Source organism: Adelges cooleyi, unplaced genomic scaffold (genome assembly GCF_023614345.1).
Source record: "Adelges cooleyi isolate 19-005CV unplaced genomic scaffold, UGA_ACOO_1.1 ACOO_flye_CR_arks_rails_tigmint_CR_PRNA_574, whole genome shotgun sequence".
Lineage (NCBI taxonomy): Eukaryota > Metazoa > Arthropoda > Insecta > Hemiptera > Adelgidae > Adelges > Adelges cooleyi.
This window is the reverse complement of record NW_026096268.1, coordinates 4,741,482-4,757,298: the sequence shown is the minus strand read 5'-3', so window position 1 is coordinate 4,757,298 and position 15,817 is coordinate 4,741,482. Positions and strand designations below refer to the sequence as shown.

At 29.9% G+C, this 15,817-nt stretch overlaps 4 protein-coding genes across 6 annotated transcripts; 3 read left to right on the top strand and 1 right to left on the bottom strand.

Moving 5' to 3' along the window:
- The first annotated feature begins 186 nt into the window (after positions 1-186).
- Positions 187-3,133, top strand: LOC126843087 (uncharacterized). Of its 3 annotated transcripts, none has more exons than XM_050580399.1 (6): positions 189-518; positions 865-1,233; positions 1,454-1,764; positions 1,848-1,990; positions 2,336-2,520; positions 2,595-3,133. In XM_050580399.1, exons 3-6 carry the CDS (start codon positions 1,473-1,475, stop codon positions 3,037-3,039), a joined length of 1,065 nt encoding a protein of 354 aa, XP_050436356.1. In that variant the 5' UTR covers positions 189-518; positions 865-1,233; positions 1,454-1,472; the 3' UTR covers positions 3,040-3,133. The 3 variants fall into 3 exon arrangements, with proteins under 3 accessions (XP_050436358.1, XP_050436356.1, XP_050436355.1); XM_050580398.1 differs by having other exon boundaries at positions 189-534; XM_050580401.1 differs by lacking the exon at positions 865-1,233 and having other exon boundaries at positions 187-534.
- A 2,312-nt stretch (positions 3,134-5,445) lies between these two features.
- LOC126843058 (PXMP2/4 family protein 4-like) lies at positions 5,446-6,544 on the top strand. The gene is made up of 3 exons (XM_050580365.1): positions 5,446-5,770; positions 5,833-5,964; positions 6,113-6,544. The coding sequence occupies exons 1-3, from the start codon at positions 5,513-5,515 to the stop codon at positions 6,275-6,277; spliced, it is 555 nt and encodes a 184-aa protein (XP_050436322.1). The 5' UTR covers positions 5,446-5,512; the 3' UTR covers positions 6,278-6,544.
- On the bottom strand, positions 6,359-9,376 carry LOC126843056 (glutamate-rich WD repeat-containing protein 1). Its single transcript, XM_050580363.1, has 8 exons — positions 8,944-9,376; positions 8,368-8,501; positions 7,950-8,099; positions 7,623-7,875; positions 7,383-7,551; positions 7,139-7,307; positions 6,679-6,846; positions 6,359-6,533 (listed from the first exon to the last, which is right to left on the bottom strand). Exons 1-8 carry the CDS (start codon positions 9,179-9,181, stop codon positions 6,396-6,398), a joined length of 1,419 nt encoding a protein of 472 aa, XP_050436320.1. The 5' UTR covers positions 9,182-9,376; the 3' UTR covers positions 6,359-6,395.
- Positions 9,377-9,619: 243 nt separating this feature from the next.
- On the top strand, positions 9,620-14,893 carry LOC126843057 (mortality factor 4-like protein 1). Its single transcript, XM_050580364.1, has 10 exons — positions 9,620-10,000; positions 11,455-11,656; positions 11,821-11,996; positions 12,072-12,160; positions 13,210-13,305; positions 13,371-13,456; positions 13,529-13,634; positions 13,694-13,811; positions 14,200-14,281; positions 14,504-14,893. Exons 1-10 carry the CDS (start codon positions 9,970-9,972, stop codon positions 14,577-14,579), a joined length of 1,062 nt encoding a protein of 353 aa, XP_050436321.1. The 5' UTR covers positions 9,620-9,969; the 3' UTR covers positions 14,580-14,893.
- Positions 14,894-15,817: the final 924 nt, after the last annotated feature.

The window sequence follows — 15,817 nt, the reverse complement described above, 5'->3', positions numbered from 1 at the left end:
TCTATTATTTAAAGCCGCACAAATTGTTATGTCGGGTCGCACTCTCTTGGGCTTGGCCCAGATTTTTGCACTCTCCCGTAAACGAGGGGAGTATTTAGCATACTATTATTAGCTGTCTTTTTGATTTTACATTGTTTTATAAACATTACATATTTTTGTGTGTTTATTCATTTGAGTTACTTTTCTTTTACTTAATTGAAAAGTGTTACCTTTTCTCTCGTTTCCCTAATGGTAATAAAAACTAAGTGTCTTTAAGCAAATAAGTGAACTGTAATAAAGGCCGCATCTCCTGAAAAAGCCAAAGTGCGGCTCTGGGTTTTTGCTAGTGTTAGTATTTGCGTTCAAGCTATTAACCCGTTTATTATAGTCAATTACTAGGCAATATAATTGACCCGACTCCCGAGACTATTTATAATCGGAGGCCTGAAGTTGGATGGAAAGCATCAATGGCAGCATGCCAGAATCAATCCGGAAGAGGCGACTAGAGCTCTGCCCTCTTTCCGCACCACTTATTAAAGGTACCTTAGTTTTCAGGTAAAAAGTATTTATTTACAGTGTGTGTGTGTGTGTGTGTTTATAACATTTCGTGTACGAAAGTGCGTATACGAAAATCATTCGAGTAATGCTCGTTTTTAATAGCAAATCTATTCAACTGAATGGTACCTAATAGTAAAATAGTATCCATCGAAGGGCTATAGTAATTCAGCAGCAGCAAATTTTCAGTATCTTTTCCTGGTCTTACTTTGGTTTAAAACGTCGTTTTCAGTTTTTTTAGACTTGAAATTTCCCACAGATCCAACTGCCCAAACCCCAAGGATCGATTTTTTAAAAACCTAATCTTATCTATCATTTATGTTTGAACAGTTACAGATACCGACAAGTTATCAGTGATAAGAAAACTGGTAGTACATTTTTAAGTGATAAGAAAACTAGTAGACAGTAGTCAAATTTCAAAATACCATCGAATGGCCAAGTGACATATGAAATGTAAAATCTATTACTCTGAGACCTCGTATTTTACAACAATATAGTAATTTGCAAAAGAATCTTGTGTATTATTACATCATAATGCAGTGTCATAGATCCAGCTGAATATCGTGTATAAACATAATTTTAGAATATTGTACCTTGGTGCTTAAGAGTTAAATAATCGCATTACGGCTTATAACCTGAACAGATTAAAGTAATGATGTTCAAAAATCTAAATCGATCGCTAAATTCAAAATATATGTTGTAAGTAGATTTTTGGCCCAAATGTGGTGATTGTATTATCTTCTAAAGAATAGTTTTTTTTTGTTGCAAATATGGAAATATAATGCCTAGTCTATAAGTCAACTGCTAGACAGCGTTAAAATAAATTCCATAAGTACTGTAAACTAATGTAAAGGACAATCTGACTTAAACATTAGAGCTTGGTAGTTTCTATCACTAATTACTGTATATTTATTTATAGGTTTTTATAAAATTTTACAATGATTCGAGTTAAAGAGAAAATACGGTATGATGTAAATGTTCATCGTGAAAAAAATAAACTTATTCTTTTGAACGCTAGACGTGGAATCACATTTGACGAGAACGATGATAAAAATGATACGTTTACTATTCAAGACGTGCACAATATTGCGTTGGAAATTAAAAAGAAAAAAACAATCACTAGAAATCATTTAAAATTATTGAAACACGCGTTTCTTAATGGCCAAGAGTTTATTCTGGAATTTTTTCGAGTACAAGGAGCATTCGATTCGTTACTTCACTACACGTCAAGTATGTTTGCTACAGTTCAATAATACATTTAAACTTTTGAATTATTACTGAAAATATATTTTAATAATTTTATTTTCTTCTAGGTAATGACGATGCTTTACAACTTGCAGCTTTTGAATGCTTTTGTAACATGTCTTTAGGTGATAATAAAACTTGCATTAAGTTGGCTAAATTAATTACTCCGTACTTAATGGTGCATATAAACAGTTTAAACTTTAACATATCAGTAAGTATCAAACTGAAAATTATATATATATTATGTACTGTTTATAATGATGTTAATGACATTAACATTATTATATTTCAATGTGTCCCAATTAAAATTAAAATATTTCTCATTCAAAATAGGTATTCACAAAAGTAAATATATAAAAATACAATAACCGTTTATTAAAAAAAATTAAAATTTTACCTACTTACATACCATTACTTGCATACCATATTACATACGGTTGACATACAATAGAAGCGCATTTCTTGCTCAAAAATATGCTTTACAGAAATAAAAATTATGACCATGTAGAATGGTTTGTTCGTTTATTTAAAGTATGTATTTTTCTTTTTTTTTTAGTCTATTTCTATATGGACTTTAGGAAACATAAGTGATTCGAGTGAAACGGCTTGTGTCTTACTCCAAAATCAAAACTTTTTTGAAGCTTTGGTTAATTGTTTAAAAAATTCAACATGTGATGAAGTTATTCAAAACACATTTTATGCTTTGAAACTCATGCTTAAAACCTACATTTCTCAGTTGAAGTATGTGACTAGATTTTGTTTAATCATACAGTTAAAATTGATAAAAAATATTGTGTACCTATTTTCTTTTTAAGGATAGAGATACTAAACGATTTGCTGCAAACTTGTTTAGAACGATCAAAAACGTGGAAAGAATCATTTTGGATTATATATCAAATAAGCTGTAGACAAGATTTCGCTTTACACGACGACCACCTAATGCGACATTTGTTAAACAGTATACATTCCGACGATGAATTAGTTGACATAAAATTTTTAATACCTATTTTGAGAACATTTGGTAATATCATAGCTCTAGACCAAAGTAATAATTCAGCAAATACATTTTTGTTTGCGTTGAAAAGTCAAGGACCTATCATAAGACATATTTTAATTCAAAACAAATCGATAAATCTAAGTAATGAATGTGCGTGGCTTCTTGGTAATGTGTTTAATTCGCTACATATTAATAATTTTAATGACAACAATGTGATAAATGCAGATTATTTTGAAGAAGTTTGCAGTTATTTTTTTGTATAGATTTAAGTGTACATTTTTGTATAAATTTTAGTTAAACATACTGTACATCATTTTTTTTTTTTGCAATTAAAGATATAATTAATAATTTTTTAAATATTGAAGACACATTGTGTAAACCTTTTCTCGGTTTCATCTTACCGTTCCAAATGTGTGTGTAAAACATTGTTCCTGAGTAGGTAATAATTATAATTTTAAGTTTGTCAACTAGTCGCTTTAAATGAAAATGTGTAAATTATTATAATTACTATTTCTTGTCAGTAATTTTACTAATATGATAGTTACTGTTAACAGAATCAAGATGGTATATACAAATTAACGGTTTATCAAACAGGTTAAAAGTGTTTAAATTATATTAGACAAAAGAAAATATATTATTTTTTCGATGTTGTGATAATATTATAGCCTGTCTGACATTGACCATATAACAATTGCAGATGGACAATGGCTTCATTAAATGTTGTAGTTTTACACATATAACCACTTTCTTCATAGAATAGATTAAAATAATATTCAACCTATTATGTTGATCGATTCGAGTCCAAAATTTATGTATACATATAATTATATTGAATGTGCCAATTTTCTTTGAAGATTTCAATAATTACCTACTGCAATAACTGTAACAAGTATTTCCGTTTATTGGCTCATTTTTACTATTGACAAAATGCCAAAGTACCAAATAGGTTTATAATCATTTAACGCGCCATTTTCAAGGATAATTTAAAATGAGATCACTAAAAATTCTATTAAAAATATTGTCTTTGTACAAAATAAGTAACCAAAAGAAGCCAATCACAACACTTCTTCTCCTGTTCTTTAAATAAATTAATTTTTACAGTTATAAAACCACATGGGTAATCTGGGCTTAAATTGCAACTAAGCAACAAACATTTTTAAAAAAACAAAATTTCTTCCTTTAGAATTTCTACTTAAAAAAAGACTTGTTAACAATAAACCGGTTTATAAGCAACATAATATCTTGGTTAATAGCGAATATCCACTACGAATCAATTGAGATGTTTACAATTCATACTAATATACCTAAGTTACATACGACTTAAAGAGTTAGATTGTAAAATCTTAATTTAAAGGTTAAACTCTGATGTATAATTATTAGTTCAGTAACTAGGACCTTTTTTGGTAGTTATTAATTTTTCGGACTATCACAGCATCTTTAACAGGGATTTTAAAAAAAAAGGCATTTAAACAGAGCTACTCATATTCTCTATCCACTAAATAATCGTAGACATTTTTTTTACATATTTAAAATAATGAGAACTTTATCTAGGTTCTCTCGTCTGTTTTTTTGTGTTATTAATAACCCAACATTTACAATTTATATTTTAATTCTGACATTTTTTAAGTGCTTGTATTTAAAGTTCTCCACTTTTTAACGGAACCAACATTTTTATTCTATGACCAATTCACTTTGGCCTACACACTTTACCGTAAACCCCTTTTTTACGATTATTTTTAAAGGGTATAACGTCCTCTTAACGATTATTTTTAAAGGGCATGGTGTCCTCTTAAACATAATTTTTAAGAGAGATTAAATATCATTTTTGTAATGTAACTACACAAGAGGCAAGATATACTTATTTCTAAACCCGTTTGTTGTTCAGTGTATGAATTCATGTTATTTTCACGTTCAGATCCCACTGGCGTCTAGATTACAAGAGTTACCATAAAAAACTTCAAACTTATTCGGCGGGTTAATGTTCAATTACACAGTGTAATACAGTGACTGCACGATAAAATCTGAAACTTTGTTTGGATCAAGAATCAAAATATACCAATCTATTTTTTTGCTATAAACCTAATCTGACTAAATATGAAATTCTCTGGCACGTCAGCTTATTTTTTAAATCGCCTTCAAAGTTGTAAACCAGAATTTCATTTGTTTAAAAAAAAAATCCACGAGGCTATATGAAATAAATTTTAGAAAATTATATTAACATAGAACACGCGAAAAATACCGCATTACGATGATTTTGTACAACTATATGAAGGTGATTAAAATAATAACTAGACGTTCTAGAGTAATTATATAGGTTTATAAATTATTTACAAACGCTTAACAGTCTACGAAATTTGTATAAGCCGTTCATCTATACAAACTGTTGATTACAGAACTCGAGAAATTAATTTAAAAACTATTGTTGTGTATAAAAAAAAACTGTAACCCTGTAGAGACCCAATGACCTTTTCCGTCGCGGGTTTATTTGTAATTAAAAAAATAAACTGTTGATTGCGGTATTGCTAGAAATATTTATGTTCTAAAATGAGTAAATAACTATAATTCGGCATTGAACAGCTGCAACGATTATTCAAGTTCAACCCAATTTTGAAATTGGCAACTGCCCCAGACGTGACGTCTAAAAATATATAATAATACCACGAGTGTAGCAGCGCCAAAAAGAAAAGCAAATAATCAGTTTTCTTTTCTCAAAATCCGCGTCTCGACAGTTCAATCATGACGACCGTCTTTGCTCGAATGGTGAGGTTTTCGATAGCCTACCCCGTTACCAGGGGAATGGTATCGTATGCAGTGATCTGGCCAACCGGCTGTCTACTACAGCAAATGGCTTTTGGCGATGACGAATTCGACTTTGTCCGAGCTGCTCGGTTTGGTTTGTTCGGGGCGTTTTACGTGGCGCCGACGCTTAATGCATGGTTGACCGTCGCCCGGTTTTTGTATCCGAAAAACAATTTGAGTAGCGCAATCAAGAAAGTGAGTCAAACTCAGATGAAAAAATATAAAACTTTTTGAGTACATTCGTTTGTGGGTGTTAGGCGCTCCTGGAGCAAATAACGTACTCCCCGTGCGCAATGGTGAGTTTTTATTTCGGCATGTCCTTGCTAGAGGGAAAGACGATCGAGGAAGCCAAACAAGAAGTCGCCAAGAAGTTTCTTCCCACTTACCAGGTGGGTAATCACGATTAATAAAATTGTCTAAACTATAGTCATGTTCCATGTTTACATTCTTAATTTTCTTTAATAATAGTGTACTCAACTTTAAGCAATATTATAGTGTAATACAAATCAACAACTAAGAGAAATGTTGTTCTTACAGGTGGGTGTAGCTGTTTGGCCTGTATTGCAAGTCATTAACTACACAATGGTTCCAGAAAAGAACAGAATACCGTTTGTAAGCATGTGTAGTTTGGGTTGGAGCTCATTTTTAGCTTACATGAACCATTGCAGCAAAAAAAAGGAAAACATTAAGGTTACCCAGTAATCAAGACAGAAGCATTCCACAATTTGTATGTGTATGTATGTAAATGTATAAATAAGAAAAAGAAATTGTATCAAAAAAACGTGTGAAATAAATTGTATATATTTATACTCTTATATTTTTATATACTTATGGTCCTAAAAACATTGAAGCCCGATAGAGCTGTACTTATAAGTACACCTGTAATTTGTGGGTGCCAGTGTAATTCTTTGATGTGTTCTTGTCCTTGATGGATAAATAAAAGTTGTGGTGGAATTTCCTAATTGAAAAAAATATACATTTAATTATCGATTAATTTAACATGAATGCTTACATTTCAATTGTGTTAATGAGAAAATATTTGACACCTAACAAGACTAATAATGTTTTTCTAACTAACTCATATATAAAATTGTAAAACATACTTTTATATCATCTTGTTCATTAGTAGTATCTCTTTCAACAGCCAAATCCCAAATCGCAATTTGATGATCATCACCACCCGACGCAAATACTGAACTATCATCTGGACTCCATTCAACGGATGTAATGGCACTAGTATGATGTTTAAATGTAGCTAGTTCACTACCTTTCTGTAACAACATGAATAGACCAGTATAAATAACATATGTTACAAATATTATTGTAATAACACCAAAAACAAAATAAGTCAAATGAGTTTCATCTATTAGTTATAGAATTTAGAAATAATTATTAAATTAATTCTATTTTTTTTTTTACTGCATCAAACAGATAACCTATTATTTGCCAAGTTACAAATAATTATATTTGCAAATAAAAATGTATTTATTAATTAATATTCAATTTAAATTTTGTCCAACACTGCTAACCATTAATGTATACTATTTCAGTTAAACTTAATACCTTAAATTGTCTCAAGTCCCAAATCATCAGTTTTCCATCATCACCTCCAGAAACAATCAGAGGATCTTTTTTGTTCCAGTTTATGACGTTTATATCATTATCGTGAGCATCAGCTATAGTCAACATGTTGGCTTTGTTTGGCGCTAATCGGGTGTCCCAAATTCGTAACCTAAAGAAAAATACTTAAATATTTTCATACTAAAAATATTTACATAGGTATCAATAATATTTGATAGTGACATACGATCGGTCAACAGAACATGAAGCCAGTACGTTAGGTTCGTTTGGAGACCATTGAAGATCTTCAACTGATTCTTTATGGCCATCTAACGAACGTAAATTAACGACCCAGCCACCTTCAGTAGGCTTCCAAGTATGTATATTTCCTTTGCAATCGCCACTAGCTAATACACCTAATAAACATACAAACTGAAATAAAGCAGGTACAACAATTAATGGATATGTACTACTATACAAAGCATACCAGGCGTATTAGAAGACCAATCTAATGCATAACCTTCATCACGATGTCCCGAGAACGAGTGTAATGGTTTATGTTCAGCAATCACTCGTTTGGGTACAGGTTTGCCATACTTTTTTTTCTTTTCTACACTGCCGATTTTTCGATTTCTTTTGGCTTTTTCAACATCTTTTAATTTTGTATTTAAATCATAAACATTTACAATTCCTCTTTCAGACCACACAGCTCCGAATACTTTTCCATCAACTGCTGTACTCTACAAAAAACAAAACACAAATTTAGCAATTAGATCACATTATAATATTAAACGATTCAATCTATTTTATATACTCGTATTCTATTTATGGTGCCAAAATGAGGTAATGTCGATATTTGTAAGACAGGTTGGTCGTTCGATTCTTCATCGCTACTATCGGATTCAACATCTGAGTCATCTGAAGAACTACTCTCATCATTTTTTATTGCATTCAAATTTGATAACTATAAAGTAAAATTTAAATAAATTTAAGTTCAAATCACAACTATTTTCATAATTTAAAGTCAATATTTTACTGTGATATATAGTATCAAACTTGCTACTTAAGGTATTGGGTTTGATTATGAAACAAGGCATTGTTTGCCACCCCTATTACATCAGCTCCTCTATTTTGGGACTCATTATGTTAATTGTACATATGTACTTTACCATAGGTATGGGTACTTTGATTAGTACATACATACAAATAAAACATTTAAACATTATTTTTACCTTCATGACAATAACACAGTTTTCCTTTTGTTTTTCTGCTTGACTTCCAGCGACCAAATACATGGTGTGTGGATAATCAGTACGATTATTACCAAAATCGTCAGCTATCACATCAAAACTCAGACAGGGTAACCCTGAAAAAATAAGTTTCGTTTGGCATTGGTATAATTTCTAGGTTCTTAAAAAGTTATTAGTAATGTTTTGGCTTCTACTTTTTAGATATACATATATTAACCCAAGAGAAGGGCTATTGCTTTAAACTTTAGACCTAGGAAAAGGAACTTTATTTTGACTAAGGAACTTACAGTTAGGAATTTTTAATTTAAAACAAATTATAAAACCTAAAATTTCTTAATTTGAATCTGTAGACATTTAGTCTTCTATAAATTAGAAGTTGGTCTTTTGTTTTTACAATAACTAAACTACACACATTCAAATTTCAATTACTTTAACCAGGCGCACTTCTATTATAAATAAATACACATACACCCTTTAAAACGCTACAAATAGTTATGTTAAGACTATTAAAACTATGTACATTGAATAATTACCTATTACTATTAATATATTAATTACCAGCATCTACATCGTGAAGCATGTGATAAGCGGACGGATCAAAAACTAACGATTCGCCTTCTTGCATTTGATGTCCAGGTAAATACACTTGTCTTGGTTCTTTCTTTGTATCGCTCTGCGAAGTGCTCGCGTCGCCAACATTTTCTTCGTCGTGACAGTCTTCACTCTCTTCATCATTTTGCGAATCTTCTTCTTCACTCTCGCCATCTACGACCATTTCATCCTCGCTAGATGACATGATTCTATTTTTTTAAGTAGAATATAATATACAGTTGGAAAGGCCCCGCTAAAGTCCAAAAGGTTAAAGATAAAAGCACACAATAAAAGGAAACAAGTAAGAACGATAAAGAATATTCTGTATTAACAACAAACGACGACCGTGGAATCAACCTAATGTCAACCACGTGGTAGCTACGGTCTGCCTTATCTGCCTGGCGATTATTTATCAATATTATATTATCAAATATCGCTTATCATTATATTTTCCTGGAGATATTCACAGCCACCATGGTCATAGACCTATAAAGAAATCTTTATAGGTCTATGACCATGGTACACTATTTGATGGTAATTATTATTCATAACCACTATAAGTTATAACCGTGACTCGTGAGATATACAGTAATTTGTACATTCATTGTTTTAATTTTTTGTTATTATTTTTTATATACTTCTATATACTGTTTTTTAAAGTTTAATTTCAAATTCAAGCAACATATTGCAAGTTTCAACTGCGGTCACAATGTTACAGTGCTGATCCTATACTGAATTTATTCTATGCAGCGTATTGAACGTTGTCACACTGTAATTTCAATTTCCACCAGAATCATAACAATAAACACCAAATAGTAAATACACAGTAATCAGTATATAATATTATGTTACTGTGTTTATTAGACATCGGTTTACACTTTAAATTTTAAAAAGCACTTGGTTAAAAGTTCGCGTTAAATTTAGATTTTTTTTAATTATTGGAAGCGTTTTAATTTTAATGTCACTATAATCTTTGTAATTATTTTGTTAGCAATGTCTACTGATAACTACCGTTTTGTCGAAAGTAAGTTGTTATGTTTGACTAATATTAATATTGGTATTTATTTCTGACCGAGTATTCAAAACGTATTCCCCTATCCTAATCGTTTTTTTTTAACCTTCGAGCGGGCGCGCGGGCGGTTTTTACACCGCACATTTGAAAAATTCGCGCCCATTCTTTAATAGTTCCATTCAGCTAACCTCACTCGTCAGGTATTCTCTAATTACTTATTTAGACGTAAGATAGTGCAATCATTACAATTTTAATGCATTCAGGTCAGTTGCTGTTTAGCTTTAAACTTGACAGCGTCCAAGTGCGGTGTAAATACCGCCACGCGCCTATTGTTGTTTGAAACTAAACAGTAGCTGGCCCAAATGCGTTGAAACTACAACGACTGTACTATCTTACTTCCAAAATAAGTAATTAAAGAATACTTATTGGTTAGGTTAGTTTTATGGAATTATTAATAAATGTACGCCAATTTTTCAAATGTGCGGTGTAAAAACCGCCGCGCGCCCGCTCGAAGGTGAGACAATAGCTGTGGTCCTTCAATATTATTTAAACCTGTTCTATATAACTTTTGTATTCATAGTTAAAGTATTATTAATATAGTCTAATGAAAAAACTATAAGGTTTACGTAAATAAGCATTCAAATGCTGCTCTAAACAGGTGCGGTATAAATACCGCCGCGCGCGCGCGTGTGTAACTTCAAAATGCGCGCCTGCTCGAAGGTTAATCTTATATTTATAATATATTATATAGTGTCCCGTGGGGGTAAAGCGTCAGTGTCTAGCTTACACTGTCGTTGTATCTTCACTTAGTCACAGGGTCTCTGTTTTCTGGACGGGAAATTGTACAATGAACAGGAGCAATCCTCTTTTTTTAGCCACAGACTGACTACCCATCCCGAAACTTACAAAGGTTAAAAAGATAGTGATGACCTATAATAAGTTGCTAAACTAAATATATAAACATATCTTTGTCTGTGGTTGGGTTAAAATAAATATTAGTGAAACCAAAATTCCTAGTTTGTTAATAACATTATTTATCTAACAAGTTTTCCCTAATAGTGAGTAATATTAAATAATTAGATACATTCAAAATTGGTTTTAAAGTTCAGACATTTTAATTGCTTTACATGGATTTTAAAAAGGAAACAAACCTTTAAAATTAATAATTTCACAGTTCTGTCATTTTCAGTGTACTTATAAATTATTATCTTAAGAATTGAAGGTTGGTCCAGTATCGTTCTGTTGATGACTTTTCTGGTCTTCATTTTTTTTTAAATCTAAATCTATTTTAAGAATCTTAACACTTCCTAGAATTTTCGCTTATAATAGCCGTGCAATAAGAATGAAAATTTATCAAACCCAATAAGATATTTTTTTTTCTCAATACTGTAAAATTTTACCGATTGGTTTTTCATATGTCATTCAATAAAGAAAGTTTTACCATTTTTATAATTTATTTTGTATAGGTGATAGTTTGCTCTGTTACCATGGACCAATGTTGTATGAAGCAAAATGTTTAAAAAGGCGTAAATCTACTGACGGCAAAGCCCAATACTTCATTCACTACAAGGGGTGGAATAGTAAGTGGGAGGAATGGGTGGACGACGATCGAGTTTTGGCCGTAAACACAGTGAATATGAACAAAATGGCATCACTCAAAGCACAACAGTAAGCAATTATTATTGATTGATGATATTAAACATTTTTTACTAATTACAAATAAACAAAGATTTCACTTGTGTACCTACAATTTGAAACCATTGTTTTAAATTCACAAAATAATTTCTAAAAATAAAATAATTACTAACTTGGTCAATTTATGTGAAATTTAGTTCAAATTCCAAAAAAGGTGGAGCAAAACGTTCTGTAACTATAGTTAAGGAAGAAACTGTACGTAATACTACACCGCCTGCTACAAAAGGAAAAAAACCTTCAAAACCAGAAACTCCTAAACAAACTCAATCTCCCAGCGTTTCATCTCCAGCTTCCCCAAAACTGAAAAAGCGAGGTATCCTCTTTTGATTAAACATTTAAGTTTTATCAATATATTACTAGAACTTAAACTTGTTTTGTATTTACTAAGGACGACCGCCTAAACCCAGTGAGGCCATCAAATCTGAAGATGGCAAAGAAAATACTGAAAAGAATTTTTTTGCAGTTCCGGCCCCAGTGGTAATATGAATGTCAATTGAAATGTTGATTTATAATAGTTTATACAAGCATCAAATAATATATCTAAACATCCTAAAGAACCCAAGGCCATAAAAACGTGTTTTTAATTAATTTTGACCAATAAATTTATTTTCTAGTTATTCGTATAAGTTACAGATTATTTTTAATGTACACAAAGATATTTTGGTCTCAAAAAATGACTTAAAGAGAAAAATTATGACACTTTGTTGTGATTCGAAAAAGTGAAAAGTGATTCAAGTTCTATTATTATTATTTTTTTTTTTGAAATAGGAAGACTCCCTTCCGCAAAGATTGGGTTTTGATTATTTATTAAATTTTCCAAAACAAACCAAAATTGGATTAAAGAAAAGGGAAAATTGGTCATACTCAAACTAATTATAGGGTTATGGGGCCTTGCAACTGTAATAAAAGTGTATTAATGAAGGCGCATTGCATAGGCAATTTTTCACTAAAACTTAAAATTAAGCTAAAATTTTTAAAGACAAATATTAACGCAGAAAAAAGGGATCATTTTTGTTTTTAACTTCTATAACGCATACAGGTATTTTTCTAATTCCAACAATCAAAGTTCCCATTTTATCATATTTCAATTCTGAAAAAAGTTTTGAATTCCTCATCATCTCTTCTAAAGTTCGACGTATCGACTACTTTTCTTAATAGTAATTTTCGTTGTAAAAAATAAATGTTAACTATTCTAAAATATTAGAAAATAATTACAGCTTAAAGCCGATACATCAACCATAAAATAGATGATGAGGAATACAAAACTTTTTTCAGAAATGAAATGTATAAAATGGGAAGTTGGATTAATGAAAATGCAAATGGTCTATTTACGCCCAATTGCATTGGTTGCGAGTCCCTTTAAGAAATAAAATTGTCGAATTCAAACAACCTGTATGTGTGAACGTTTTTTCCCTATGGTATGTTTCTGAGCCAAAAAACAGATCGCAGGTCGGCCCCTTTATAGATATTATAAATTTGTTAATTGGTAATAAATTGTATTTATAAACGCATTTTTTTTTTATCAGTCTTCGGCAAATAAGACAGCACCAAAATTAGACATACCAATTATCATTAAAAGAAGAATTGCCTTTGATTGGAACATGATAAATACATTTAACAGGGTAAGTTATGTTCAAAAACCCTACTGTTTTTGCTTTTAAAAATAACTTAAAATAATATATTTTAGATGTTGAAATGTCCATCGCAGTTCACTGTTACACAACTCATAGATGATTACATTAAATCCAAACAAAACTCGAAATGTGTCTACAGGTAAATATTTATTGTTACCATCACAAAATATTTACTACGCATAATACTAATGTAAAAATTTGAAATTTAAAGGAATAGAGCTTATAATACTGGACTATCAATACTGCAGTATTTTAATGCTTTAGTCAACCAACAACTGTTGTATCCAGTGGAACGAGAGAATGATATGCATGTCAAAGTAAATTGTTTATTTTTTAAGTTATTTTTTCATACATGTACTTATATTTTTTTTTATAGGTTGTGTCTTTATTATCAGAAATAGAAAAACCAGATAAAAAAAAGTACCAAGAAATGATGAGTGATCAAGAATTCTGGTGTTCAGTATATGGGCCGACCTATTTGTTACGATTAATTGGTAGCTACAAAATTTTTATTTTAACCATTATTGCTAGTAAAGAATATAATAAAATGAATATTCCCTTACGCTACCATTTTATTTCTGAAGATAACAATTCAAAATTATGTGCAATAACCATGGTTTTTAGCAGGATTCGGATTATAACGTTATGATCATTTTTTTTAGTTTTAAATACATTTTAATGTTATGATAATCAAAAGAACCAAAAAAACTATTCCTTATTAGAAAAAAAAATGTTCATTATAACGCTATAATTTGAACTCTGGTTTATAGTTTAAATTTCATTTAGTTGTATATTTTTATATAATTCAATTATTGAACATGAAAAAAGATAGACCATATATTTTTGATACTTAATGTCCTTACACGTTTTATAATTTTTCAGTAAAATTACCAAACATTTTGGAATTTCGGTACAATGCAAAGCAGATACTAATAATTGTTGCTAATTACCACGATTTATTCAAGTAAGAAATTAATTTTTTATATAATTTCATTAATATAAAATATATATTTCACATAATTATATTAGGCTGTATTTATAAATGCTAAGGTATTAAATCTAATGAGTATGGAAATAATAGTTTAAAGTTCTATATTTTTTAATAGAAATATTACCTATAGTAAAAATAAAAATAAATGTATATAAATTCTGTACTAAAACTTATTCCAAACATTTTTTTTTTCAGATTTATAGAAGATAATTTTTCAACATATTTCAGCAATGACGATTATGAACTCAGAAATGTTGCGAGCAAAACTTAAGCAATAAGACTTTTTTTGACCTAATAACTGGTGTGTTTTGTAATTACTTAGTATCATTAGTTTTATTAACAATATGTTGAAAATTAGTATATTACAAAAATTCCATTACTGTATATACTGTAATGTTGAAAAATTATTAATAATTTATGTTTTATTATTTTTATCATTTATGCAAATACCGTATGTTCACGGAAAAAAGATCAATTTATAATTTACTTTTCCAATTATATTTTTAATGTGGCTTATAAACTTGTATAAATATTTTTATCATGTGTACCTGGGAATACATAATAAGACTTGTGTTTTTTTTTTTTTTACTCGAGAACTACTTTTTTTTTTACATTTTTATTTGTAAAAGTATACATTTTTTTTTTTATCAAGTGTGTAGGAATAGTAACATAATGACATATATGTTACCATATACATCATAATAGTAACATAATGACACCATTTTATTATTAGTATAAAATGGTAGTCATTGTATGTCTATGTAAATATCATTTGGTCCACATGTATATAGATCCTATATATTTTTCTTGTATGTACGATATAAAATAAATAATTAATGATTCTTCAATAACTAAAACATCTTGTTTTATTCATTCATTGTCAATGGTCAATCTACAAAAAAAATTGTCTTTATCTACATCCACTAATTTCTTGTTCAGTCAACCTCACATACTTCACTTTATCCTCATTATAAATTATCTAAATATAAAATTTTAAAAAAATTTGGTCCTTGTTTTATATATATCATTAATGGACAATAACATAATTTTAAAAAAACTCGTTTAAATAAATGCAAGTCTCAATTTAATATAAATTATACATTATATTAAATGTATAATATGTATGTCTGTCATATTATATCATATATTTTTATACATATCAAGTCATATATTTCCGAGTTTTTTATCAGTAAAAAAAGAGGTATAACATATACCTATATTTACATTGACAGTTCTTAAATCCTAAAATTGTGCCTAGAAAAAAAACTAACCCTCCTCCCGCCATTTGAGGGGGGTTGTCGGTGTATAGGCATGAGGCTATTATGTGTGGATAGAGGCATTAGTGGATTAACAATGCAAGACGAAGAAAGGAATTTTAAGCATGAAAGCAGCAAGACGAAGGTAACTTCTCGGAACAATGTCAGTCAGGAGCTAGATGAAGTCCGAGAGAGAGTTTTCCAAAAAAATGGCTTTATTTTATCTGCACATTGGCATCGAGTAACCAACATT